This window comes from Ciconia boyciana, chromosome 4 (genome assembly GCF_034638445.1).
Source record: "Ciconia boyciana chromosome 4, ASM3463844v1, whole genome shotgun sequence".
Lineage (NCBI taxonomy): Eukaryota > Metazoa > Chordata > Aves > Ciconiiformes > Ciconiidae > Ciconia > Ciconia boyciana.
In genome coordinates this window covers 75395612-75423490 of record NC_132937.1, presented here as the reverse complement: position 1 = coordinate 75423490, position 27879 = coordinate 75395612, and the positions used below count along the sequence as shown (strand labels likewise).

Sequence of the window (27879 nt, the reverse complement as noted above, 5' to 3'; positions counted from 1 at the left end):
CAGTTTTTAGACCCTCACCCCCGTAAGCAGGTACAATTACCATGAATTACCATAGTTCACGTGACCCGTGGTACCTTGTTAAACCCTCATATCTTGATCATGTGTGTCTGAATGCTGCTAATAGTTTAAAAAATTAATTGCAGAGAAGCAAGATAAAGGATTGGATTAACCTGATTAAAAGCAATGATAGAGCTCATAGGTGTTTCTGTGAGTTCAGCTAACAGCTTGACTAGACCCTGAGCTGCAGTAGTTTAATTTGCAATATGTTTTTAAGCTGATTTGGTTTAAATTGGTACAAAAGACTGTGGGTGTTCTTGCTTCAAGTTAATTAGGATAACTTTGGCTGAACTTCAGTTAGTTAGGAGCAAGTTTATGCTAAACTGAATATGTGGTTCTTATGGTGAAATAAGAATCTATAAGAAAACATGGCCATTCTTGAACTAAGCTGATTTGTGAGAGATGAGATTGTAGTGAAGCATTTATTTCCTAAATCATAATACCTCATATATTTAATTATGTTTCTATGATGTTTCTATGAAAACAAACTGCTCTGGCACTTTTTCAAATATGTATTTATTCCAAAGTTTTGTAAAATACTCAAAAATGGTATGCCTTCTAATTTCCAAGGTCATCTTCCCTTGATCTCTCAGTGCCTTTGTCTGTAGAAAGTCATTAAGCTCTATCACTATAGTATTTACGTGTTATATTGTAACCAAGATTTGAACTCTGTCCTAACAGTTTTGCTCTAACTCCATCCTAGAGCATGGGAAATGACCTTAGTCTGTCTGGTTCTATCTACCCTCTGCCTTACGTTGTATGCTCTGCACAGTCTGTATTACTATTAGATAAACTCTATGTGAGCAGTGAGCATTGGGTTTTATCTGTGCATTTTTCTGTCAACCCAGAAAGAACATTCTTCGATTCTTGGACGCTGAAAGAGATGTCTCAGTGGTTAAAAGCAGCTTCAAGCCAGGAGATGTAATCCATTATGTACTTGACAGACGTCGCACCCTAAACATTTCTCAGGATTTGCACAGCCTTCTCCCTGAAGTTTCTCCAATGAAGAATCGCCGATTTAAAACCTGTGCAGTTGTTGGGAATTCTGGCATCCTTCTGGACAGTGGATGTGGAAAAGAGATTGATAGCCATGACTTTGTAATAAGGTGAGTTTTCATCTGCTGTTGAAGATACAGCCTGCTATGTTTCTTGGACAAAAGTTGGGAGAAATGTTTTAATCTGAGATATATTTCAAGCATTATCTGAAATTAATCTGAAACAGTATCCTTTCACTGTGTGTTTCCCCAAATTTAAATATATGCCCATATTGTTGACAAGAAGATTATTTTTACAGTGAAAATAAAACAAGGGCCAGAGGAGAGAGGTTTGTGCCACTTATTTTTGCTGTTTGTTGTTTTTATTCCAGACAAAATAAATTCTCATATGGAGGTCTTGGTAGAATAAATGCAAAATGTTTTCTCTTTCAAAAATATTCTGTCTTAGCTCTTGGCCAATAAATATGGCTTATTGTAAATTACTATATTACTTATGTACTGCATGGGGTAAAATTTCAGTGTGATATATTGATGTTGAACCAGATGGCTGCCATTAAGGTAATTGGAAATCACACGTTTAAATCCCTTCACATTGCTCTAAAAATGTATCCCTGCAGTTTGGGCAAAAATGTTGATTTGCTTCACTTTTTATTAATTCTTCAAACACGCACAATAGAATACCTTTGGACTTCACATATCAATGGGAAATAAAGAGGAATAGCTGGCCTCATTTGACGGCCTGGCATTATATGGATGTAGAGGAGGTTGGGCAAGAGATAGGTCCTTTTGCTTTTGAAGCAGAAGTTTCTATTGGTTTGGTTTGAGAAGGGTGAAAGGGCAGAAAACACAAGGGCAGTGACAGAAAACAATATAGACATAGTTGTCAGTGTGAGTTATTTGCTTTTCCTTTTCTCACTTTGAAGAAAGATTGTGGCAAAAAAAAAAAATCCAAAGGGTAAGAAAAAAAAATTTAGTTTTTCAGTACATAAGTCAAAACAGGATATGTGCATGAAAGTTGTATTTAATTTGAAAGGTGTACTAGCAAGTGGCAAACAACACCACCACTCTTTCATTTTCCTTATTTGTTTTGCTTGTACCACTATAGTCTTTCAAATTAGCATCCTTATTGCAGAAGGAATCAAAAAACAAATACCACATTTTTAAACCACGTTTAGCCTATGGCATGCTTTTGTACTCTCTCAGAGATTAAATGTGATTCATTTAACAGGAGTACAGAAAAATTTAGATACTAGATTTTCTAGATGAAAATTTTCTTTCAGAATACGTCCTTTTACTTAAATCATGTGCTGAATTTCTTTGAAGTCGTCTCCATGCTCTTCCCCATGTTTTAACTAGCCATGAAACTAGGTGATGATATTTCATAGGAGATTTTAATTAATTCAAGCCATGTGGAGTAAAGATAGTATTCTTAAAGATTTGTGTATGAATAAAAGAAGAATGGTGAAGATTAATAGGAACATCAGGAAGTTACTGTTGCTAATCAGTTATATAGACTGGAGAAACATCTCATATGGTATATGACTAGTAAAGTGATCAGTATAACAACTAGTTAGTCTGATAATATTGTGGATAATAATCTTTATAAGGTTCTGCGAATAGAACCTTGACCCTGCAGCCTATAGAGAGTTTTAATACAGTGAAAATTTTGGATTTACAAATCAAAGTTAAAACACTTCAGAAGTTCACAGATTATCTCATAGGTTAAACTATATGATATTTATGTCTGGATGTCCGGATGGGTACATAGGCATATAACATCTTTATATAAAGTAATATATAGTTACTTTAAAGTTTAAAGTAAATAGCAATGAATGCATTTGTATTTTGAGCTAAAGAAAAAGGCAAAGCATTCTTCAGAGTTATAGTTTCCTACATTCCTCTTCTTCCATTTAAAAAAAGTTGTACGCAACTTGATATGTAATCACGTGATCTAATGGAATTGGCATACTTGGTAACCATTCACCTCTATTGCTATTAGGATTCTGGTATTAAAATGTACCATGGCACTGTTACTCTCTTTGCTTTCAGCTGATTTCTCTAGAAGTAAAATGCACTCGTTCTACTTGACACCTTATGTTTTTCTGAAAAGCTGTATGTACTGTATGCAGCTAGGTGTATAAGCTGATGAACAAAATTTTTGTAGAATCTCCTGATGCTGAGTGCATTATACCTATGTGCTGTGACAAGTATGTCATACTGTTTTGATTAAACATATTATTTTGATAGTACTGTTGATTTTGATAGTACTGTATGTTCTTTTTTAAAATCTGAAACAAAAGCATGTGTTTTCAAGAGAGTTGTTTCTTAGAGCAGCAGTTCTAATGTTACATCTAACACCAAAGATACCATTAATTTAATGATAAAACCAATAGTGAAGATCTGTGAAAGTGAAGAGGAAACAACAAATGTCCAGCAGTATTTGTATTACAGTACAATAAACTCAATATCCTGAATTTTAATGCTCCTATAAAGGTGGTACAAAGATGTTAGTAATAACTGGTAAAGACACAGAATATATGCTTTATTAAGGGTGAAGAAGAATGTCAGTAACCAGCACTTTAATTAATTTAAGGTTGATAGTATCTGTCAATGTCTTTGAAAGTCATCCAAAGTTACTAATAACTGTTCATCTTCCTTTGAGATATTCCAGAATATTCAGTGACTTCTATATAACAATATCTCTCAAAGAACATTAATTCAACAGAGACACAGGGTAATTAGAATAATTCTATTATGAAAAATGTTTAAAAACAGACACCTAAACTAGAGTCAAATAATAAGCATGCCTGCAAGCCAACATATAATTCCATCAGCAAATCTTACAAGTAAAACATTACAATTCTATCTCTGAAAGTGTCTACATAAGGGTCATTTTTGCAAGCAAGGTAATACCTTGTCAGCATAAGCAGATTTACTGTATTCACTGAACATTTTAAAGTGGCTTGGTTTTAATTACTTGATCACGTAAGGCCTTATTTTGTTCTTATGTGTCAGAAATCAGGTGTCTAGGGACATACCTTCTGCTAGGATAAAATGCATTAGTTCCACAAGTTTAGTCAAGTCATGCCTATTTTGACAGTAGAAAATGTGACCCATCTAGTTAAAATGCGAAGCAAGGAGACTCTTTGCTATTACAAAAAACCTGTGCTGACTATAAACTATTTCCTGTTTCCCATATTCCTTTCCTTTTTACCTCTTATGTTTTTACAACCTGTTAAGTGACTATTGATCCTTGCACCTCTACTACTTTTGTATTGGTGAGGTAGAGCATGCTGCATTGTGATACTATACCCAGAAAGGGTCTGAAGCATTCCAAAATCTCAGATTCCATAAAATAAATTTGAATGAAAATACCAGATTACATTTAAACCAGATTACATTTAAACCAGATTACATTTAAAATGTATAAATGGCACAGTGCTGTTGCGGGAGCTGTTTTTTGCATGGTACTGTTTTCAGCTGTTTCTATAGCTGTTGGGTCAGATACATGGTGCTCACTCCGTGTGAGATTTAAATGCAGTACATCTTATTCCCCCATTGTCTACCTTTTCTCATGCTGAAATTCTTATGCCAATGCCAGGACTGTTACATCTTACAGAACAGATGAACTTGTTATAGTAAGTGGTACATTTTGAAATGCAGTAGTTACATAGGACTTCCTGAAAAATACAACTGTATTTTGGGTAAATGTAAAATAACAATACTAAACATTGCAAAGTAATAACTTTCAGATTCCTGGAATTACTTCTGGCAGCCAGTAAGTACCAAAAAGAATTCAGTTCAGCTTTGGGTTCAGAATTTGAACAATGCCAAAGATCAGAAGAATTATTTTTTTTTCTTAATGGAATTCAGCTTTCATGATGGGAACTTTTCAAAAGCAGTGGCCAAGTCGAGTTTTGGAGTTATTTGGTTAAAAAAACAAACAACCAACCCCAAACCTAGTAAATAATCTTGTGGTTTTTCTTGTGGTGACACTACTTCTGGAAAAGTCCCTTTCATTTCAGTTGGACTCTATGGATAACAGTGCTGTTGAGTGAAGCTGTTTGACTAGCTTAGGACTGCTCTGACAAGGAACAGCCATGAGAGGATATTAATTGCTTCTTTCTTTGTATTGAAGTGCCCAGTTTATGTTACAACTCTTCTTTCTCCCATCGGAGTGTTTTCCTGTTAATTCTGTCTGCATCTAGGAATCAAGCTGAATATTTTTGCCATCATTGGTGATAAAATTTTGCTGGGCAAATGCAGCTCTTATTTTTCCAGTGTCGTTTGACTTTCATTTTTTAACTTGGCAATACTTGTGCTTGGTGAAGTTGACATGGAAAAAACTTGTAGTCCTTTAATAAATTTGTTGTTTTATCCTATGCAAAGAGGAGGATAATTTTTGGCTTCCTCCCTGATGTCTTGGTTTTGTGGGCAAGCAATCGTGATATGAGCAGAAAACAGTGTATCTGTTCAGGAAGAAGAAAAAGACAGACCTAACCATACTGTGGTGGTGTGGTTGCTCATTTCAGGAGAACGATTTAAATTTCTCTACTAATCTTAATATGTAAGCAGGCCGTGGTAGTAGCTTCTTTCTTCTGTGTTGTTCCTTCAGCTGATAGGAAAAAACAATAATAAATTTGTCAGAATAAAGAGATTTAGGATATGAATGTACTTATATTCTGGAACATTTTTTTTGTAACTTGTATCAGCTTTTATGTCCAAATATTTGTTTAATATACCTTGCTTGGAGCATAACTATTGTGCCAGTAGAGCTGGATGCTCAGAGCCAGCAGATCTGTTGAAAGCAAAGTTGCCAATTTTACAGACTTATTTTAAAACATGATTCTTCTCTTAAAAATAACATTTGACTACATCATGACTAGCTCATTAGCCCTTTTTCAGCTCTCAAATGTGGCAGCTCTGTCTCTTCCTACAAATTGTTGCACTACATTGAAACTTTAAATGAAAGCAGAAGAAAGCCAGAAAGCTATCATCTTCAGATATTCTTGCTCAGTGATTTGGGTGGCTGAGAAAGGTGGAGTGTCAGTGTAACTGTTCGGTGTTTGCAGTCAAGTTAGACATGGGTGGCCTCCTCCTCAGGAGAACCTCGGAGAAGGCCTGACTTCTTGTGGCCATGTATTCCCTTTTTGGCTTCACCTTATGAATTCTTCAGCTGCTGGAACGGTCCTTGCATGACAAGCTACTCCAGGCAGCCTGTTATGGGGCGAGACCTGATACAGAGATGTCTTCTTATGAAGCTGAATCTCTTAGTCAGTACATAGCACCTGGTGCTACCTGCGCTAGTGGGCCACAGTACCCTGCATAAGCATTTATAATTCCAACGTTGGTGCAACTTCCTATTTTTTTTAATAAAAAAGGAAGTTAATTCTTAAGTACGTGATATAGGGGGAGATTTAAGGACATAAGTTTAGAAGGCTAAGGAAACAACAGTAAGAAGTGACTTCTGTAAACCCATATACAAATGATCAAAGATTCCAAAGTGGTTTCTTAAGTAAATAGGTATCCTATAAGCATCCAAATGTAGAGCACATAGGGGTAGCCCGACTCTTTCTATAATTATGCTGAGATAAAAAGATAAAATTATTTTAAAGTTGCTTACACCTATTGTTGATAATACAGAGCTTTTAATTTAGTAGTTTTCTGAACAGTTTCAAATGCAGGAAAGCTTTGCTAATCCATTTGTTCATTGACCGAGTGTTTTGATTAAGATGTGTGACAATGTTCAGAACAGTCTTAGTCTAAACATTGCCTTTTTGGAATGTTCAAACTGCTGCTTTTTTCTACATTCCAAAATCATGACCCCAAAGTGCTTCTACAAAACAATGAAAATGATCATTTTGCCTGAATTTATTGCAAGGATAATAAAATTTTATTAATCCTTCCTGTTTCACCATGTTGCAGAACTGTTCTAAAGTTTTCTATATCAGAATAGTAACACTTCTGTAGCATTTTGATAATTGCTGTATAGAATATGGCCTTTATAGACAGTAATGTATAAAGGTATTTTCACATAAAAAGGCAAAGTTACCAAGTTCCATTTCCTCAATTTTCTCACATTAAAATATCATTCTCAGTGTTTCACTGCTGTAGGTTTTTTTTTTCCGTATGCAACACACTTTCAGTGATAGAAATTAATTTCTTTATTTTGGTGTCAAAGTAATGGTATTGGAAAGAACAGTAGGACTTTGTAATTCGTAGGTAATGTTGCAGCAAGGGCTCACAATAAAGAGGTAAATAATGTGTTTTGCCACTGTTTCTAAAATACCACTTAGACATTTTCTGTCACTTCGCTGTGCTGTGTCAATTGAGGATAATTTGCATTTCAGTCACTGGTGTTCAGGAACATGCTAGGAAGAAAGAATTTAATGATTATCAATATAGGTTCTAGTTTGGGCAACAAGAATTAATGAAGTTTATTAGCAGGTGATGTTACAAAAATGCATCTTCTAACTAAAGTGAAATCAGTCATAAATTCAAGATTCTTGTGGACTTGTGTTATAAAAGAGGATACCAAGTTGATAATGGTATATTTTACATGGCACATCTTAAAAGACAGCTGTGATTCCTTTGTGTGAATAGAATCCATAATTATGCTGTACCTCAGTCTCTACACAGTTTGCAGCTTTCATGAGACGTTCTCTGTTGTGCCATGCAGAGGGTAAGGACTGGGAGGAAGTGGGATATGTCAGGGGATTAGCTGCTAATCCAGATCCCTGTAGTTAATTTGAAGCAATTTTAGTTTTATCAGGAGCCAAACAAGTATACAGAACATGTGAGAATCGATACATTTTACTAATCATTAGATTTGGCAGAGGGAGATAGGAGGTTTGTGCATGACTTTTTGGTAAATCTCCCTTTTTTGGGTGTATGTGAAAGTTATCACAGTGCTGCTGCAGACCTTTATTTGAAGAAACAGGTGAAATGATGTTCTACATATACACAGGTATTAGGGTGATGTGCTTCCTGCAAGTAGACTGGGTCGAGAGTACTCCAACCGTTAGGTTGTCTGCTGCCTTGAACTTACCTTTTTTTTTGCCTGTGTGTGCATGAGCCTTGAATTTTACTTTCACATCCAAGTGTTTCTTAAAATGTAAAGAATCTTTGAATTCAAGATAGCAATTTTGATTCTTACAGGAATCTGGATATGAACCTGAATATAAAAGCTTGCAGGCTATTCAGGAAAGAGTATATGTTATTGATACTAGTTTAGGTAATGCCTTATCTTTCAGAGAGGTTTAATGTTATGTCTTCCAGCAACAATCTAATTTTCATTTTTTGGCTTCTCAGCATGTATGTGGTTAATATTGTCTAATAGATATTTCTGGCTTTGCTCTACAAGGAGGAGATATTAATGAAACAAAGGATGTTTTTACAGCACTTTTGCGCAGCTTGGGCTTTAGAATGATTTCTAAATATTTATTTCAACCTGTAAACCTCAAGTGCACAGATTGTTAAAGGATTAACAAGTGTACAGATTCATGGTCAATTCTTGCATTATTACTGTGTGAAGAATATTCTTTTAGTTCTCAATGTCAAATAAAATGGAAATAATAATCACTTTTACTGAAGCAAATTTTTAGGGCTGTTATTTAAAATTCACTTGAAAAAGATTACTGATATATGGCCTATGAATATGACATGTTGGACATTTGCTTGCATATACATAAGCTGTATATTTATTAGTGACCAAGCAAGCTCAACTGAATCTCTGTGGAATAACTGACTTCTCGTTTGAGTGTATTTTTGTGAATATTATTTCATTATTTTCTTTGTTAAGCTCTGCTCTGTAAAAGGCTAAGTATGTTATGGATGTGCTTGGGCTATAAAGGTGTCAGAGCAAACCCAGGGTTGATTACTTTGATGTAAGTGTGGTATAGCAGCACTTACTCCATTTTTCAGTCTTTTCTCATGGCTTGCAACTCCAGCCACTGGCAGTTTGGGTTTTTTCCCCACGCTTTTTCTTAATATATCCCACTGTAACTAACATATGCAACAGCTAGTTGTGGAAGAAGCAGGTTTTCAATCACTGAGACTTTTTGGTCTGCGTATCTTAGGATCTCAGTTATTCTACAGACACCCAGATACCATGTGATATTTCAGACATGAACTAATTTTTCCCTTTTAACCCAGATCTCTTTTTAGTGATAGCATTACAGTGCATGTTCCCGTTGAAAATCTGCTATCACACTGAAAGCTTGTGTGTGGGAACCTCTGCATTTTTACTATGAATATTTTTTATATATATATATTTGCCTTTCAGTATCACAATTATACATGACTACTATGTAAATTAGGTGGCCCTGTAAACTAACTGATTACCTAAACTGTATAATTGATGCCTGATAGTAAGTTTAGACTAACTACCCTGTTGAAATGGATGCACTGTTTTGGACATGGTCTGGGCTGATGTCATGGGAAGAACAGGAACTGCAGCATTAATGTGAGGTGCCTTGCATATTATTGTCTATGATACTACCAATCACACAGATTATGAATGTGTCCCACTTACTTAGGTTTTTTTCCTAACCCCTCTCCCAAATGTACCTATCTTTGTCTCATTAGACCAGTTTCTGAACACTTCTGCTGTAGAGAGTGCTTAGCAGAAGTAAGGAAGCAAATAATGACTCTAATTATTTGCTAGTTTAGTGCAAGGGAAAAAAGAAGGAGCTAGAGCTTCCGATTAAACAGGATTACATAAAAAAATAGCCATAAACTTGTTAGTTTTAAAGAATACACTTACAGTGAATTTTTATGGAAAGAAAAAGAAACCAAGAGAACTCATGAAAACCATCATTTTGCAAAATTATTTTTGTTGGGGCAAGCCGCATTTCATCATTTTCTCTGGAAACAGTCAATAGGCTAGGCTTAAGAGAAGGAGATTTACAAACCTTTATATAATGTGATGTATATTCTCAATGCTTATATTTACAGCTGTTTGCTTAATTGCTGAAGTCAATCTTCAGTGCTATATGACTGTTAATTCCAACCTGTTCTCATATTCTCAGTGTTAGTAACCTCATAATAAGTTTGTCCTGCTCAGCTTTGACCTGCAGCCTACTTACTTGCAGGCTGACTAGGCAATACTGAAGTTGTTTTAGATTGAATGGAAGATGATGGTATGTTGCAGAAAATCGTGTTTTGGAGTAAAAGTTTAAGCAATCATATAGTTGCAAGGTATCGATAATGTGGCATGTGAGAAAGAGGAAATTCAGTAAATTACAGTCTTCTATTTATTCTTCCTGCTGGATTTGATATAGCAATGACAACTTAAAAAAAAAAAAAAAGTAAGGTTTCATTTGTTGTGTACAAATTCCTAGGCACTTAATGGTAAAGCTTGTGGTGCCGAGTCCCCCTCACCTCCTCATCACTGTTATGGATATATTTGCCATTCTATGCTTTACAACAAATGAACTAGAATTAAAGCATATAACGAGGGAAGGGTATTGCATTGCCTGTTTCAAAGTTGTTCAGTTAATAGGCTTCTTAATTTGACTTAAAAGAAAATAAGTATATGTTTATGTGTGTCTTTGAATACAAAGTGTTCTTGAAAGAGTCCTGAGAATTGATGGGAGATCATTGATGTCTGCTAACAAAATAAACTTAAAAATTCCAACAACTGTATGAAACTGTGGTGTAGCATAAAGATGCATTAGAGGTTAAGATAAAAGCTCTGGAACAGGTAACAAAATCTATTTACATATACTCAGGTCTACATGCAAATACACAATAGGTAGTTTTATTAGCCCTGAAACATATCTTCCTATAAAATTTTCTTGAAGTCATCTCAAAATATAAATTCTCTGGTCCTAGCAGTTTAGGGTAAGTGTTACAGTTCATCACTCGCGCACAAACTCTTGAACTCATATGGAAACACTTCTGACATAACTGCTCCATTTACTCTCTACTGAAGAATGCTGATTTGAATTGATGGGTGTTAGCAGGTGTTTCATATTTTCCAACTTTGTGGATAAATATAGAGTAATAATTCAATATTGACACTTCTAATTTAATGAGCACTAGAATCATTCTTTGAAGGAAGTAACCTCTAAGAAAATGAGAATTGGCTTAATGAGGGTAATATTTTTATAACTTGGTCAACTACAAGTAATTTAGTAATGTTTATTTCCTTAACAGAGCTAGAAATTTGTGTAGAGCTTGTCTTACATTTGTATTCTACTACAATAACAATCTTAGCAGTGTACAGCTAGCAGCATCTGGTTACTTCTTGGAAAACAGCCTTTCAAAGTATGGATGTACTTGCACATTATTTCCAACTTCAGCACTGCTACTAATCCATATTTATATAACTGCATTTTTAAAAGATCAAAGATTAAGAGGTGCTCAGCATTTGGAAAGCAAAATGCCTTACCTGCCTCTAATATTATAATCAGGTGTCCAGTTTGAGACAATAAAGTTTGAAAAATATGACTAATTTTCTAAATAACTGTTCGTAGACAATGCCATTGTTACTGAGTGTATTTGCATTGCTCATTACTTTCTGAAGTTATACTTGAAAAATCTGAATATGCAATATGTTAAGAATTTATACTGCTTACGCTGTATACCGTTCTAAAGTATTTCATATTAAGTATACTACTGATGAAGCACTGATGACATGCAAGGTAGGTAGACCTTGTATTTGGTATGCCTATGATGATTTTTTTTCAGGATCTAGGTGAAATTACATTTATATACTTGTTTGAAACTGCATACACTTTTAAGATTTAGGCACTGATGCTGTTGGCAGATCAGAAAGGAGCTGTCAAAGGACGTGCAATCATATTAGAACCATAAGGCCTGTGTTATATGTGCACACTTTGCATATGGCATACAGCTTTTTAAACAAGGTGGTGTTAGTATATACATGCTTCTCAAAGTTGGACAGAAAGAGAGCAGGATTTGCAATGTCAAGCTCTTTCTTATGTTTGCAAGTAATAAATGTCATCACATGCATATATGTGTGACTACTGAAAAAAATCCTGCTGTGCAAGAATACTTCATTATGTTGTGCAGTCTGCCCTTAAAAGAGGTGTTTTCAAAAGCAGCAGTAATCTGGTGAATTTGATTGGTTGATTTTACATCTTTGGTTTGATTTTTTTTATCTTTAGATTTTATGCAACCCCAAATTTTTCACAGTTCCAGGTTATAAGTTCATGCATTAAGGTTTTTAGAAACAATTTCCAAAGCCAGTATTGAAATCAGTGGGAGTTTTTCTTGTGCCCTAATTACCATTTTCTAAAAGATACTACTCTTAGCAGCCTGTAATACATACAGGTGGTTTGTAGAATAGATGTATAAAGATACTGAAGAATGTAAATCTGTTTCCTAAGAAAGCTTACATTTGCTCTCATGCCATCAGAAACTTAGACAGCTTTATCTCCTAAGAATGTATAGGCTTTACGATCTTCAGAACACTTCTTTCTGAAGAAGATAGGACCACTTCTTTAGTTGATAATTACAGAATGATGTTCTGAGGAATTAGTATTATCAGTCAGGACTAGGTCATCAGTTGGTGTTAATCAATATTGCCCTTCTGACTTCAGTTATTTTTATACAGCATTGGAGATCTGGCCATTAGAAGATGCTAGGGGATAAGCTTAAGTAAAAAGTTTACTGTACCAGAAAAGAATTGCAGAACTAATAGAATACTATTTATATTAGGAATATAATAACATGCAAATGTCTTGAAGGACTTAGTTCCAACATTGCTTCTTAGCTTCCTTCACCTCAACAGAGCAGTTTGTTAAATTGTGAAAATATTGTGTCAAGATATGTATTTGGGGCATACCAGCTATAGGCTAATTCACTGAGGATGTTGTGGAGGTAATTTGTTTCAGTCGGATCATACTGGTCACTGAAATCACAATTAATTTCTGAATTGCATTTTGTCACCTGCATCCAGTGCTACCCATGGAGAATGCTGCCTCTCTGTGATTACATATATATGTATTTTTATAACTGAGGTAAAAAACTATCCTGAACAAAGGCCTGATGAGACCTTTTTCTCAAGCCTAGAAAAAAGCACAAAGCTACTGCAAAATTAAAAAAGGCTTGAAAATTAGACACCAAGGAAAAGTGGAAAGATTAATACTTTTTCCTAAAAATTTCATTTCTAAATGAAATGAAAATACTACATATCAAAACATCTGGTCAGCTGCAGTGATAATATCAAAAACCGAAATACCAAAAACTCATTTAACATGGGGCAAAATTCATTTGCAAATCATATTTAAATACTGCATTGTGAAAAAAAATGCAATTACTAACATGTATAAATTATACCTTAATTGGCTGTCATGGCTTCCTTTAAGAGTGAGAGCTGTTGGTAACATGATGACAAATGAACACTAATGAAAGGTAATAGGTGTTAGAAAGCCTACTCTTATTCATAAGTGCTACTCTAGCTGTCGATGCATTTTAGAGCATGATGACATGGTTTTCAAATGTACAAAGAACTTTTTTTTTTTCTTACAGCATTATGTACATTTAATGTTTTTAAGAAATTTGTCTGAGTGTCCCAGTAGGGTAAAATGCTACGTGTTATCACACCTATTATCACTGGTATTTTTTTCTCACGTTAAATTGAAATGGGCTTGCATGTTCATTTTCAGCTTTCCCTTCATGCACACATTTTTCTGAGTTAATGTTTCATATTTATTTTCATTTTTCCATTAATTTCTTCCTCTTCAGGTGCAATCTAGCTCCTGTGGTGGAGTTTGCTGCCGATGTGGGAACTAAATCTGATTTTATTACCATGAACCCATCAGTTGTACAAAGAGCATTTGGAGGCTTTCGGAATGAGAGTGACAGAGAAAAATTTGTGCATAGACTATCCATGCTGAATGACAGTGTCCTTTGGATCCCTGCTTTCATGGTCAAAGGCGGAGAGAAGCATGTCGAGTGGGTTAATGCATTAATCCTTAAGAATAAATTGAAAGTGCGAACCGCCTATCCATCACTGAGACTTATTCATGCTGTCAGAGGGTAAGTGTCTGGAAAAGACTGGTCTGTCCTTGGCACAATGAAGCTCATAACTAGAATTTCTAGCAGGCAGAAAAAAGCTCAAGTAAAATGTTAAAAGGAGTATGACATTTCCATTATTGTTGTAATGGATTGCATTTATGATAAAATAACTTTGGTAATAAATGTTGTCCACTCATTTGGCCTGCAAACGACTGAAATGCATTAGCACAATAACTTTTCACTTTCACTTTTACGTACAAAATTTTTTAATAATGATTATAGTGATAAATTAATGAAAAAATAGTCTGAATTCAAAAGATATTTGAGAGTCATCAATCAGAGGACAATGAAATTGTGCTCCATGTCATCTTCTAGGCAAGATTATGGAGATGAAAAATATAATTTAAACAGCATAGATGATAGGGTAAACAACCATGTAAATAATGAAGTCTGGCAGACTGGAAAATAATGAGCTCCTTCATGAAACATCTAGGATTTTGTAGTAATCTTTCTCCTTTTGAATTTGGCCAGATGCTTGGGCAATTCAAAAACATTGATCAGAATCACTGAAAACATTAATGTAACCAGTTGTTTTGAAAAAAAAAAAAAATTGCTCCATGGTTTGTGCAGAGACTTTTTTTTCAACCCGTGATTAACCAAGACTGTCAGATGAAGGCTCCAGTGTCTTTGTCACTACAAGTAAGAGTATGTAGGGCTATGCATGAAAAACATTCAGAAGATGACGGTAGTGCAATATCTGTTTGTGCAGTGAATTATGACAGTATGATAATATTCAGCTTGAGTTCCTTGAACTGTGCTGCCTGTTTGTGGAGTTTTGGGAGATGCCTTAAAGTATTAGTATTGGCTTGTACACCAGTTACTGTTTATGTATCTGCCTAAAAAGTTGTTTCTGTTACAGCAGCAGAGATAAGATCAGAGGTGATGTTTGAACTGTTACCCCAATCTAGTATGAAAATGTTAGAATAAAGCTTAGAAATATGTTGTTCTTCAGGATATTAGGGCTTTTGAATATGCTTTTCTCCTTCTGCCATGTCTCAAATAGATTAACTGCTGTGTTCTTCATGTGGTACGCTTCTGGCACTGGAAAAAAATAATCTGTTCCCTTTGGAATTTGGAAATCCTTTGGAAATCCTTTAATTTTTTACTGAGTTGCTCAGTTTCCTTAGTTGTTTGGATAGTTGTTTTATTATACAGTTACACTTTAGCTATTTATGGGCCTTGATTGGGTTGAATTTTCAAGTATTCAAAATGCCTGTAACACATGGACAGGTGTAGCAGGTTTTGTGTGTGTGTATACATCTGAATAAATAAGATTGCTTCCAGTTTACAAACAGCTGTTCTCATTTGCATCTGCTAAATCTGGGCAAAATTATCAAATGTGAATTGTAATTCAGAATGTGCAGTCTTTCAGTTGGCCAAGTTGAAGGTCCTTTAGGGGGCTTTGTCTTAAAAAAAATAATTAGCACCTACATCGTCTCTCTGAAAGACAACAAAAGCTCTGCCATCAGAATTGGTGTTGAAAATTTAGACTATGCTGTATTTCAGATTATACCTAGCAGTGTCATCTGATATGACTGCACAAATTTGTCAGGTTGTTGAATCTGTGCTCTAAACCTTAGGTCCTTCAAACCTTGCTTGTTTAGTCACCTCGTTTTCCCTTTTTTGTTCTCGTGGGAAGTAACCGAATATCATAATGTATTCTTTACTGTTCTTTTCTGTAATTTGAGTAAGAACAAAACAAGAAATCAAATTTATCTTTGGTCTAACTCTTGACTTTACAAAGTGAGGTGCATGAGGTGAATATGCCTTCATGAGTCAAGTTTGGAAGTGATACAGTTAGCAGTAATATATTTGGAACAAATATTCTTTAGATTTCTTAGAAGGCAGTCTTAAAACACCAGCCTATAATAATTATGTTTGTATTACAACAAAGTTAAATCTAGGGAAAGAGTACATCTCTACAGGTTGAATTACATCTGTTTAAGATCTGTTAGGTTTATGTGTCAAATGGAATACCATGGTAGTATGAGAAATTAATAGGCAAAACTGTTCTTAAATTAAAATATGCCTGAGCTAAAAAATAATGTTTTCTACAAATAAGTAATGTAACTTGAAAAATAAAGTAAAATTTTAAGCTGCATAACCTCATTATCAAATCAGTCCATTTTGAGCAGTAAGACTTGGGAAAGTTTAAGCAAGTTACAACTGCTAACTTCAGTTTGAAACTAATGGACAGCTAAGTCTGCTGCCATTTAAAACTGTGTGTGCAACTTACATACTTAGTTTTAAGGAAAATCTTAATAATACTATATTCTATCTCTTGTGCTCATGTTTATTTCAAATTCAGTGTAAACTGATGATTTATGAGCCTCTGAAGAGATACTCCCTAAAAGGAACTTCTTTAAAACACTCATTGTTTTATGAATCTGAACTATTTTTGTGTATTTGTTTTGATCTATTTCATATATTTGTTTGTATATTTGATGCTTTTGCAAGCTCTCTCCTTGCAAGTTTTTTGTGACTGTTAACAGTGATGACCTAGTGGAGGGACCTGTGGTGCTGCAAAACAGAAAGGGTAAAATAAACATAATGTGAAGATTGCTATTAGTTGAATGAGAAGTTAAAACAGGAAATCTACCCACAAAACCTGCATGTTAAAACACACAGTAAGACCTGTGCAGAGCATCTAATTTCCTTCATAGGGTGCCTGAGCATATGTGCAAGACTGTCAGAATGCAAGGCTTACGTGATGTTTCTCAGCCTCTTGAGCCGTAAAAGGGAGATGGAGTTTGATTTATTGATGAAAGCATGATAAGGAAAGCTGAACTGCAAGAAACGGTTTTTGTAGACTGTCTTACTTTACACAAGGGAAGTACTTGCATCTGCAGCCTTTGTTTTGTAGACTGTGAGCATTCTCAAATAGTTGTGTGTTTGAGCGTAGCTCAATGATTGTCATTAAAGGCTACAAAGGTGTAGAGCAGACACATGGGAATGTAGCATTTGCAATCACTGTCCTGTATTAATATTTGTAACATCCCCAACCTCCTCTTGACCTCCATACAAGTAAGTATGTATTCACTTCTTTTGTTTCCCATTTCTTGCCTTGATAATTCCAAAGCATTCTGGCTTTACTCTTTATTTGAGAATGCATATATTGCATTAAATAATAATTTATATGAAGGTAGTCAGAGCTGTTTTAAATTAGACTTTAATGATAGGAGAATCAGTCAAGAGTCAGTGTGGCTCTTATGTTGCTTTTTATATCTTGAAACTCTCCCAAATTCGTAACGACTTAAACACAGTGAGATTTTTGTTAGACCATGCCAAAGACATAATATTAGGAGGGTTGTTTATTGAAGGACTGTTCCTCAACTTGAAAGCATATTCTAATGGAGACAAATAAAAGGTTCAGTTTTATGTTTAATAGGCTAAAAGATTCCCTTAAGCTGTTTCAGAAGACTTATGCACCTATGCTGTTTTTCCGATACCACAGATATACCTGTGGATGTGGTATACCACAAGGATATACCATATCCATATCATTCAGCTGGTTGAAATGAGGCTTTTATTTGAAACTTTAATGTATTATGTTGCAACTACAGGTCTTCATAATCTAAAAATACAAAACACACTGATACAGGCCTGAAAACTGCCTGAAAAGAGATGTCTATCCTAAAAAGTTACAATTATAAAGTCTTCCTTTTTTTGGAAGAACAAATAAATTCCCAGTGAAAATTTAAATTTATATCAAGACTTCTTTGATTTAATGCACCTAAAATTTTATTAAAAATATGGAAATGCAGTGTATTGTGGGCTACATCATTTAGTAACTAATTGTCAATAAAGTTCATAATTCCAACATGACAAACGAAGTACTAATAGAGACATTTAATGCTGAAGGGTGCAGGCTGATGGCCACAAGGTTTGGAAAGTATTGTCCCTTTTCTTTTTTGTGTGTATCACACTGCCAAATTGTTCAGGCAAATTAGATTTTTCCTTCATCAGTCTTTAAAGCATAAGGCACAGGCAGTTTCTAAAGAGAGGACATTAACTTTCTTAGACTTCTGTTCTGATCTAATGAGGCCAAATTCTGTATTCCTATGTACTGTTCTATGTAATAAAAGGGCAGTTTTGCTGCAATCACATACTGAAATTCTGTCTCCTATTTTTCTTTTAATGACAGAAACTTTCTGAGCAGCACATAGTATTTGGGAGTTACTCTTGATCAGATAGTAGAATAATGACTGCATTCTGAGAATCATTTTGAAAAACTATTTTTTTATGTCCATTTATGCATGTTTTGGGTCATAAAAAAGGTAATGTGGTGTTTGAAAAAGAAATTGCTTTTTTGCAGATTTCATGCCTTATTAAACTTCTGTGAGTGATGGCCACACCTCTAAAATCTCAGAGGGATTCAAGGTTTTGAGAACAGATTATGTAAATACTAATTCCAACATAACTACTTTTTTAATCAGTAGCATATCTTAAATGGCGATTGGATTCAGATTTTTTACTTCAGTAGATTTAGATCAAGTGACAATTTATTTTCTCTATTTTGCTTTTGTACTTCTTGATCAACAAGTTTGTATTTCAAGTTAGAATATTGGATTTGGAAAGTGATTTGGGGGCAGTTGCATGATTTTTTCACGAAGTATTTCTAAAAGCTGTTTTATGGAACTTTCAACATAATTGTGCACACATTATTGACAAAATAATTGAGGTAATCAATACATAACAGAGTTCAAGATGGAACTAGAATCTATAAATGAAGAGCTTAACTGATTAAAACTATTAATTTGCTCTCTAATGCCACTGCCAGGGAGGTTAATTACAAAGTAATTATAATGAGCAAACCACACAACTTTTTTTTTTAAATTGAATTTAACAACAAATTTCAGAAACTTTGATTTATTAATATGCCTGAGATTTAATGCTGAGCTCTTTCATTAGGATTATTTTTAATAATATTTTCCAAGTGAGATGATACTCTTTGAGGTGTGGACAGTGTCTGTATAAAGTCTGGTCTCAGTAGCAGAGCTCTAATGGAATATGCATTAAACGGTAGGCAAACAGGAACTGAGCCTGCTGGGATTAGAGTCCAGAGCTTGTTTACTTCCAATGGTGGCAGACAACCAAACGTGAAAGTAGGATCAGCAGATGCTTTCTGCTACGGCTCCTGCCTTGCAGTTCCCTGGAGGGAGTAGGGAAGGCTCCTGAGATGAAGCATGTTATTGGTACATCAGGTGGAGGCCAGCATTAACTCCCAGAGCCTTGCACAGATATTTGCCAGCAGAAGCAGGAAAGGAAGAGCTGAAGACATCTGCTGAAGAGGCAGAACACCACCACTCCCCCACCCTGCCAAGCAATACAGTCTTTTACAATACAGTAGTTTTCTGAGAAGTTTTTACTCATGTTTACTCTCCCAACTCCACAAAACAAAGTTCTTACACTCATCTTCATGTGTGAGAATGTTTTCTTGGCTTTTTTCCCTATTGGAACCATCCCATGAACTATTAGTCACTCAACAGCAATATGGCTGAAATTGCTTCACTTAAGATTCCTTCCCGTCTTCTGGGTACAGAACAGTCGCGTGGACATCCTGTGGGATTTGCCTGTGCTCAACTTATTTCCTCCTTGCTCCTGCCTGCATAAGAGTGGTATTAGAGTTGATCCTGCATTAAACATGGTGGAATTCCCACTGAAATCTCTGTGTTTTGCCTGTGTAAAGAGTATGCTATGCCTATTTATGGTCACTGTTCAGTGCAGTCTTTTTTCCTTTATTAGTGAAAGCAAACAGCTGCTGTTTGAATGTAGTGACCTTTTACACAACTTCACCGTGGCTCGAGAGTCCTTTGCTGTGGGAATTACAGAAAAAATACTTTAAGAAACTCAAACATGCAGAAATCAAATAGTTACCCAGCAGCTCTGTGCTAATAACGAAACAATTGCTGGGAGCAATCTATATTGTAAACAGTTCTGTTAGTTATTTTACTGCTAACAGACTTTACTTTTTTTCTTTACTGCTAAAATATATTTCTTAAGAAAAGACATTTTGGAGTACATAGATCAATAAATAATCACTGCAGAAAACAAAAGATTAAAAAAAGTCCATTAAGCTAAAAATACAATACTATGCCCGATATAAAATGGCCATGTGTTTTGCATCATGTCATCCAAATATTCACAGTATTAGGAAAAAAATTCACACATTTCCCTAGTTTTCAGTGGAGTACAATCCCATTTTTCATACATGTGGATGTTAAAATAGGAATTCTATATTACATTACCCTTGTGCCCTTCATAATACATCAGTAGAGCTGGCTTTGTTTATAAGTTATACAAACAAATGAGGTGCCAATTAGTTTGGATTTTCAGAACTTAATCTATTGTGTGAGGTCATTCTTCAGATCCCGGGATCCTGCCCTAATAGGAGACCAGGAGGTGATGCTCTCGTTCCTGCAGTGGAGACACTCCAGGGCTGATCTTTCAGGCCGGCAGCTAATTACCAGGGCTGCGTAATGCTAATTATCATACTGCTGTAACAAAAATTCTAGCTGTGCAGCTGAGAAGCAAACCAGAAACAGTTTTTATAGTCTGTCTTTGAGGAGCAAAGTCAGAGAGGACTGGAGTCTGTAGAGATTCATGTTGGGCAGATAGTATTAATAGGATGGGCAGTAGCTTCTCTCTTTTTTTGGACATGTGAGGTGAGCTATCTGTTGATTCTGTATGATACATGTGTGCATGAGGAAGTTCTGTCAGGTTTACTTGCTTTTTTAAAGTGATGTTTCTAAGGTAAAACTTAATTCTGCTAATTTTTATTTTGATTGTAATGCTTACCAAGAGGTTTCAAAGATATGTGCATTTAGCTTTGATCTTACTGAACTTTTGTGATGAGGAGCAGTTGTATTGAGCATCCAGCCAGTAACAGTTTTCTTCATTGAACTTTTTTCCAAATTGATCCCTTTATCTGGGAAAAATTAATAAAAATAGGCAGTAAAAGAAAATTTAAAAGACTAAGCTTTTTTTCCTCTTTTGATCTTTGTTACATGTTGGTTGTTTTGGGTTTTTTTTTGGGGGGGGTGTTAGGGTAACAAAACAAAAAGAGCAAACCAAAAGGGAGAAGATAGAAATGGATACACATTCTAGCTGCCACATTGGCGTTAGCAGAGCTAGATCAAGAAGAGAGTATGGCATTTCTTTCTGCACGGGTGACCGCGACAGATGAAAGATGATGCCACCAGGTCCTGTCAGTTACCTTTTACTCCAGTTCAAGTCATTGGGTTGTTTGTGAAAATGAATAAACAGTCCAGTTCTTCAGTGAAATAATACACTGGGACAATCCACCTTCAGTGATGTCAGGAAGGAGGAAGGAACAGTTTGGCTTAGTATCTTCTGTAGCCTCCCTTTTTAGTGCGAAGAAACATGAGTTTCTTCAAGAATGCTTTAATGGGTTTGTTTGAAATTCCAAGGTTCTTGTTTGTATATGGAGAAAGACTTAAGTGCTTCAAGTCAGAAGCACTGAGTAGCATTTCGGCATTTTATGTCTGAAGTTACCAAATGCCAAGGCTAATGGCTACCTTCCTCCCAAACACAGCTTGTGGGGAAGCAGTCTGTCTCTTCCCTTTACACAAGGAGTCCCAGGATTTAGCATTCTCTGTTGTGTAGGAGAAAAGCTCCTGTTCATTCTTCTTTCTGAGGTGTACTGGATCTGGCTGGAATGAAGTTAACTTTCTTCATGGCAGCCCTGTGCCAAAATACAGGTGCTGTGTTTTGGATTTGTGGGTAAAACGGTATTAGTAACACACCGATGTTTTGGCTGTTGCTGAACAGTGCTTGCACAGCCTCAAGGACTTCTCCATGTCTCACTCTCCCTCCACCAGTGAGTAAGCTGGTAGTGGGCAAAAAGCTGGGGAGGGACACAGCCAGGACAGCTGACCTGAACTGACCAAAGGGAAATGCCATACCATAGAGCGTCATGCTCAGCAAGCAATAAAACTGCAGTAGTGGAAGGAGAAGGGGCAGGGTGGTGTCTTCCAAGGTAGCTATTGCTGAGAGGCGAGGTGGGCCTTGGTCTGTTTTGTGGGTGGTGGTGAGCGATTGCCTTTTTCCTCGTCTTTCATTCACCTAGTAAGCTGTCTTTATCTTGATCTATGAGTTTTCTTGCTTTTGCTCTTCCTGTTCTTTCCCCCGTCACACCAAGGAGGGAGCAGGGAGCAAGAGAGCAGCTGTGTGGGTGCTTGGCTGCTGGCCAGGGTCATCCCACCACATGAGAGAAAGAATTTGTGTATTTGCTACATCAGCAAAGTATAGGCTTTTCAGAGACTAAGGGAAGCCTACTAGCCTCTTCCAGTTTGCATAAAAGAATTAAGAGACTGAGTTAGAAAGTGAGAAAAAGGGTGAGCATTGCTGTATTTCAGATTCCTGGGAGATAAAGAGGCCAGGTGGTTAGGTCAGTGCTGTCATGCATGGTCATGTTTTAAGCACGGAACATGTTTTGAAGGAAAATAACTGATTCATTAGCCAACAGATCTGGATTCTGCCTCTTTGGTGTTAGAAGGTGCACGATAGTTGAGTAGAGATGCTAGGTGCCTGCATTTCAGATGGAATGAGATTTAAATCTCTTTACCAGTCCTCAGTTCCTTCCCAGGCTAGACTCAAGTCTCTGCCCCACTGTGCATGCTGTGTTAAGCATCTCTTTCAGCAGAGGTTGTTCCTGTGAGTCCTGTTCTTAGGTGTCCTGCTGTGCTTAAGTGTAGACATATTTACATTTTCCATTCTGTATTTAACGGGAACAAGAGTTATCATTTGCATTTTTTGAAGCATATATTTAGTGAAGTAGTCAAAGAAAATTGACTTAGAGAAAGCTATTGCTAGAACTTGCTTTTTATTTTAAACTTAGTTGTACTTTATTGACTAGCAGTGGGATACAGGGGAATTTCCAACCAGAATGAGTAATAATTTTCTCTCACAACTTGCAAGCAAAGAAGACATGTAAAAGGATCTGAGATAAGACCCTACTGAGAACAAGTGCAACTGCTGGTTTCAGAACATTTTGGAGACTCAGGAGGGTTTGTTTATTTTTATTTTTTCCATTTCAGTATAAATGTGGGCACACTCACCAGAAGTGTTGGCAGAGAGGAAGTAGTGGGTGTATCAGAGTCACACTGAAACCAACAGGTGGCACAGCTTATGCTTATATCAAAATCTTTAGCTTCAGATGAAACTAACATAGAGAACGGCTAAGAGAGCAGTATCCTCCTGTTTGTTCTAGACTGCTCCTACAACGTAAAATCTATCTGTGGGCTTTGCAGACTGTTTGAAAGGTTCATGTTTGGCATGAACTTTCCATATGAGGCCTTTCTCACCTTTAGTCTGTAAAGGACAGGGTACAGAACAAGATGCAAGAGAGAGAAGGTAGACTGCAGAACATAGCTCTCAATGACAAGACGCTTTCAGAAAATAACCTCAGTGTTTCTTTTTATCTTCCTTTGCAGAGCTAGCAGTCATTTTAAAATCACTAAAGCGAAGCCCTGAGGGCTGATAAAACAAGATCGAGGAGGGAACCCCTCTCTCAGTGCTGCAGTGTGTTCTCCTCTCTAAACAGTGAGGTACACATGCCTGCACCAGATGGGAAGCTGCATGGCTACATGAAACCTCACAAGTGTAGCTGTGAGCCATGCTGTGGGGACTGTGTGCCAAGGAGATGGTGCAGTGGGGCCAGCTATAGGGGATTGCTCTAAGTTGGCACTGGAAACAAAACACAGGTCTTGACCTGTAGACCGTTGATGGCAATTGGGATTTCTGCTGCCTGCAAGGGGTTTGTCATGGGTTTTCATAGAGAAATTGATTCACTGTAGTTTGTGGGTTTCCCTGAGTCCCCAGGGACATTTCACAGTGGGAGCATATCCATAGAGATGACGCTGGCTGTCTGTGGAGTCAATTAGAAGGTGAACTGAATGAATTCTGGGAAGGTAGAAAGACGGGTTTGAGAGGATATGAGTAGAGGAAGATCTGGCCGATGCATTTGGAAACCACAACTCTCTGATGTTGTTAGTAGCAAACATCTGTCCTTTTCCTAGAGAATCCATTTAGAGAGCAGTAGGCTGCTTATCAACAAGGGTAATGCAGAAAGGCTGTTGTAGAGAGCAAAATTTGCCTGAGATCTCCTGGTTTTAACTCATGAGATTGCTAAGCCATTGTTGCTATTTTGGTACGATGATCATCCTCTGAAACAGAGGTGAAAGGGAAGAGGAAATCTGTCCTTTTCTTTTTGTTTTCAATTTCTATAAACTTGTTTGTAATATGCAAAGCAATTTCTGGGCACGCAGTATCTGGGAAATGTGCCAATGTGTAAACAGACTTCATTTCTGTAACACTGATGACTTGAAGTTGAGTAGCTCGAATTCAGGCTGAAGATCTCACTTCAAATTACTGTTAATTACATGGCTGACGGTAACTTAGTAAAGCCACTGGCAATATACCATGACTTTTAGCATAATAGTAAGTAAGTAACAGTAAGAGTTCAGTTTTTGCTTAAAGGCTTTAATCAAGAAAGTGACAAGTATTTCCTTTCCTTTTAAAAGAGTTTTTTAAAATCCTTTTACACAGTCTTTTTTTCTTTTTTTCTTCTTTTTTTAATTGTAATCTTACAGTTTAGTGAACTGGCTAGCTGATTCGTTTCAGGATTGTAGTAATTCCTTTTTTTCTTTATTTGATTTATAACAGCAGTAATAATAGTAGACACCTACCTGCTGGATGCCTCTATTGACACATTTTGAAGTGCATGAAACCCACAGAAAGAAAATAAAACAAGTTATACAATGGAGAGGGCACATTTTGATTTTTTTGGCAAATACTAGCCAATCATGACAACATCTTTTGTCATATTTCTCTATACTCCTTTCTGAAATATGTAGAAGAAAAGAGAAATTGATGCAGCAGGCGGTCATATCAGCAAATCTTGGAGAAAGGCAAGCTAAAGACAGGAAATTTTTCTGGAGGAAAAACATCCATTAATCTCTGTACTTGAAAACCACAGGAATTTCTACGGGGAAGTTATTGCTTGTAAAATCAGTAGTGGGTTCTGCAGCCTTTCACATAGGTATTATATATTTGTTTCTGACCAACAGTAGCAGTGACTGAAAACAGTTTTTCTTGATCTATTGCATGTCCTTGTGAAACCAGTTGGTGGGCTTGGCGGAACTCCAATCGCATCTCATTGCTGCTAATTGACATTTTGGTTGGCATTGTTTGCAGTGAAGCTAGAGCTTAATAGGATGTGAAAAGTGAGCAACAGTTGTTCTTTAAAGGTGCTAGTCCTTTGGCTTGGCAGTGTGTGGACTCCTGTGTATTGTTTAAGTGTGCTTTTCATATTTAATGGACTTTGTAAGGCAATCTCTCACTTTTGAGCTCCACATTAATTGTGATGCAGCGAATGCTTTCTGTTCAATCATGTTCTTCAACACATGCTTACACATGCTTCAGTGAATGCTTTTTAATTGTTTAAAGGTTTTGTGGAATCTTGATCCTAAGGAGTAACTTCTGCCTCCTTATTTTACCAAAGTAATTTACTTTTATTTGTATGAAGACTGGCTCTTCTGGTTGGTTAATTCAATGACAGCTGTGGGATTTATTATCATAAAATCAATAGCTTTTATATCTGATTAATCTGCTCTGGTCCATTGCATTGATCGAATTTAAGGGCCTGTAATTGATATTTTGTTTAATAATCTCTAAAAGGGAGACTTCAGATCGTATTGATTAAATCAAAAGAAGTCAGATTTTCTTCTATATAATTTAAGTTAGTCTAACAAGTAACACAGCATTGAACATGTTGTTTTACTGTATCTATCCAGAGCTGATGTTAGACATTATTGACTTCAGCCTTCAAGGGAAGTTGGCACAAGCTGAAAAGAGTTTTAACCTGTTTATCAGTCCAATGAGCAAAGAGCATCCTGAACATATTAAGTTCATAGGCTATATTTTTCAACATCAGTTTCAGTATCAGTGCCATTAATGACATGCTCCGTGGTACAGGGCATACTCCTCATCCTGGGATCATCTTTATAAACTTCCCCCTATTGCAGGGACACAGAATATAATAATCCACAGCAAGGAGCAGAATGTCCCATAGATGTGTCTTTTTGTCTTTTTTAGGGTAGATTTAACAGTTGATATAAGGTGTTAGAAAATGGTTTCTCAAGAATACAGACCTGTGAAATAGATGTTCTGGGGAACAAATAAATTATTCCAGGGTTTTCTGAAGTGGCAAAGACAGAATTTTACAATTTGAGTAGGTTCTTCCATTATTGTGTTCCTAATTCCCTAATATACATAATGGACACACTGCATTTTATTCTTATTCCTCATATATTTGGTTTTTTATTTTCTGAAGATGACAGCATTTGCGTTGTTTTGAAAAGAGAGAAAATTGATTAGTTAGGATCTTTTCTGTTACAGAAATATGTTTACTGGGCATTAGTGTAAGAACAGATACTCACGTCAGTAGGAAAGACTAGATCTAATGGTGAAAGCTAGAATTAGTGCAAGTTATTAACTTCTATTACACTGCTCCAGTAACATTCTGTTGCAATTTTCACAGGAAAAATGCGAATCAATTGTAAGTTGTAGTAATGCTTTCTAAAATATTAAGAATTCCATAGGTTTTTGAAAAGCATGTTTTATAAATTTAAACCAAAGTTACCTGTGTGTTTCAAAGCACTTAACAATGTCCACCAGTCAGTCTGCTGCACGTTACTATTATTATAACTTTGCAGTAAGACTACATTTTTATTTTTCCATTACTAGCCTTTAGCTGAATTGTCATCTTTGTTTAAACAAAAGATTTTTCTCTGTTCTTAATATGACATGGCTTTCCCAGAGAAGCACTGGCTGCATAGTTACGTAGTCTTCTCTGACCAGTCCCACTCTCGTATTGTTACAAGCCAGATTCCTCCTCCACTCCATTTGCCCATGTTTGACTTGTGAGATAGTTTTACACATGTTAATTTTTAATGAACATTTTGTCATGCCCTCACCAATCCCCAGAAGAAGTCAGGACTGCAGAGCACAGTTTGACAAAGCATTTAAGTTCAAGATTAACATGAACATGTGGTTATGTTGTATTATATATTATTTCAGTGACATAGGTATGTATTATTTAAATTGAAACTAAAATTCAACAATACTTAAGTGTCTCCTTTCATAGCTGAAATATAATCTCTGTAATTGCCATCATCTAATAGATATTTAATAGTCATGCAATGGGAAAATTATCATTTTGCATTTATTGGAGGCTTCATCATTACTGTGCAGGACATGGGTCAAATTCATTTCTTGTCTGCGGTATCTTTGTGCAGCCAAGCCATTATCAAGGTTTCCTACCAAGGACCTGCTTCAATAGCCTTTCAGAGGCTTGAATAGCTACTCTGAGACATGTAAATAAAGGCTCTTTCAGGAAGGGAGTATGGCTGGTAGAAAGCAGGCTGCTTATTTATCACTCTGCCCAATTTCTGCCTGTTAAAATTGCCTCCGTGGGCTAGGTGAAATTGGACACACTCTTGGATTCTGTTTTTTCAGTTTTAGCTTCAGCAATAGGAGACGTCCAAGTGTGGGCTTGTGTCTTTGCCCTTCAGCTGGAGCCTGACCTCTGGTATCAACCCAGCTGATGCCACAGATGAAACTTCTGCCTAGGGTGCCCGCCTGCCATCATAGTTGGCCTGGATCAACCCCTAGGTCCATGAAATGTGCCAGCAGCACGGAGCAGTGGTGCTGTCACTTGTGCCACCTCTGGGGAGGATGTGGATGAGGAGATGAGTGG

General features: G+C 36.3%; 1 protein-coding gene across 1 annotated transcript in view; it reads left to right on the top strand.

The window, feature by feature from the left end:
- The window catches only part of ST8SIA4 (ST8 alpha-N-acetyl-neuraminide alpha-2,8-sialyltransferase 4), a 66744-nt gene that overhangs the window by 14976 nt on the left and 23889 nt on the right, over window positions 1-27879 (top strand). Inside the window, exons 3-4 of the mRNA XM_072860158.1 lie at window positions 906-1163; window positions 13767-14060. Coding sequence (XP_072716259.1) covers window positions 906-1163; window positions 13767-14060 — 552 coding nt within the window. The remainder of the gene's footprint in view (window positions 1-905; window positions 1164-13766; window positions 14061-27879) is intronic.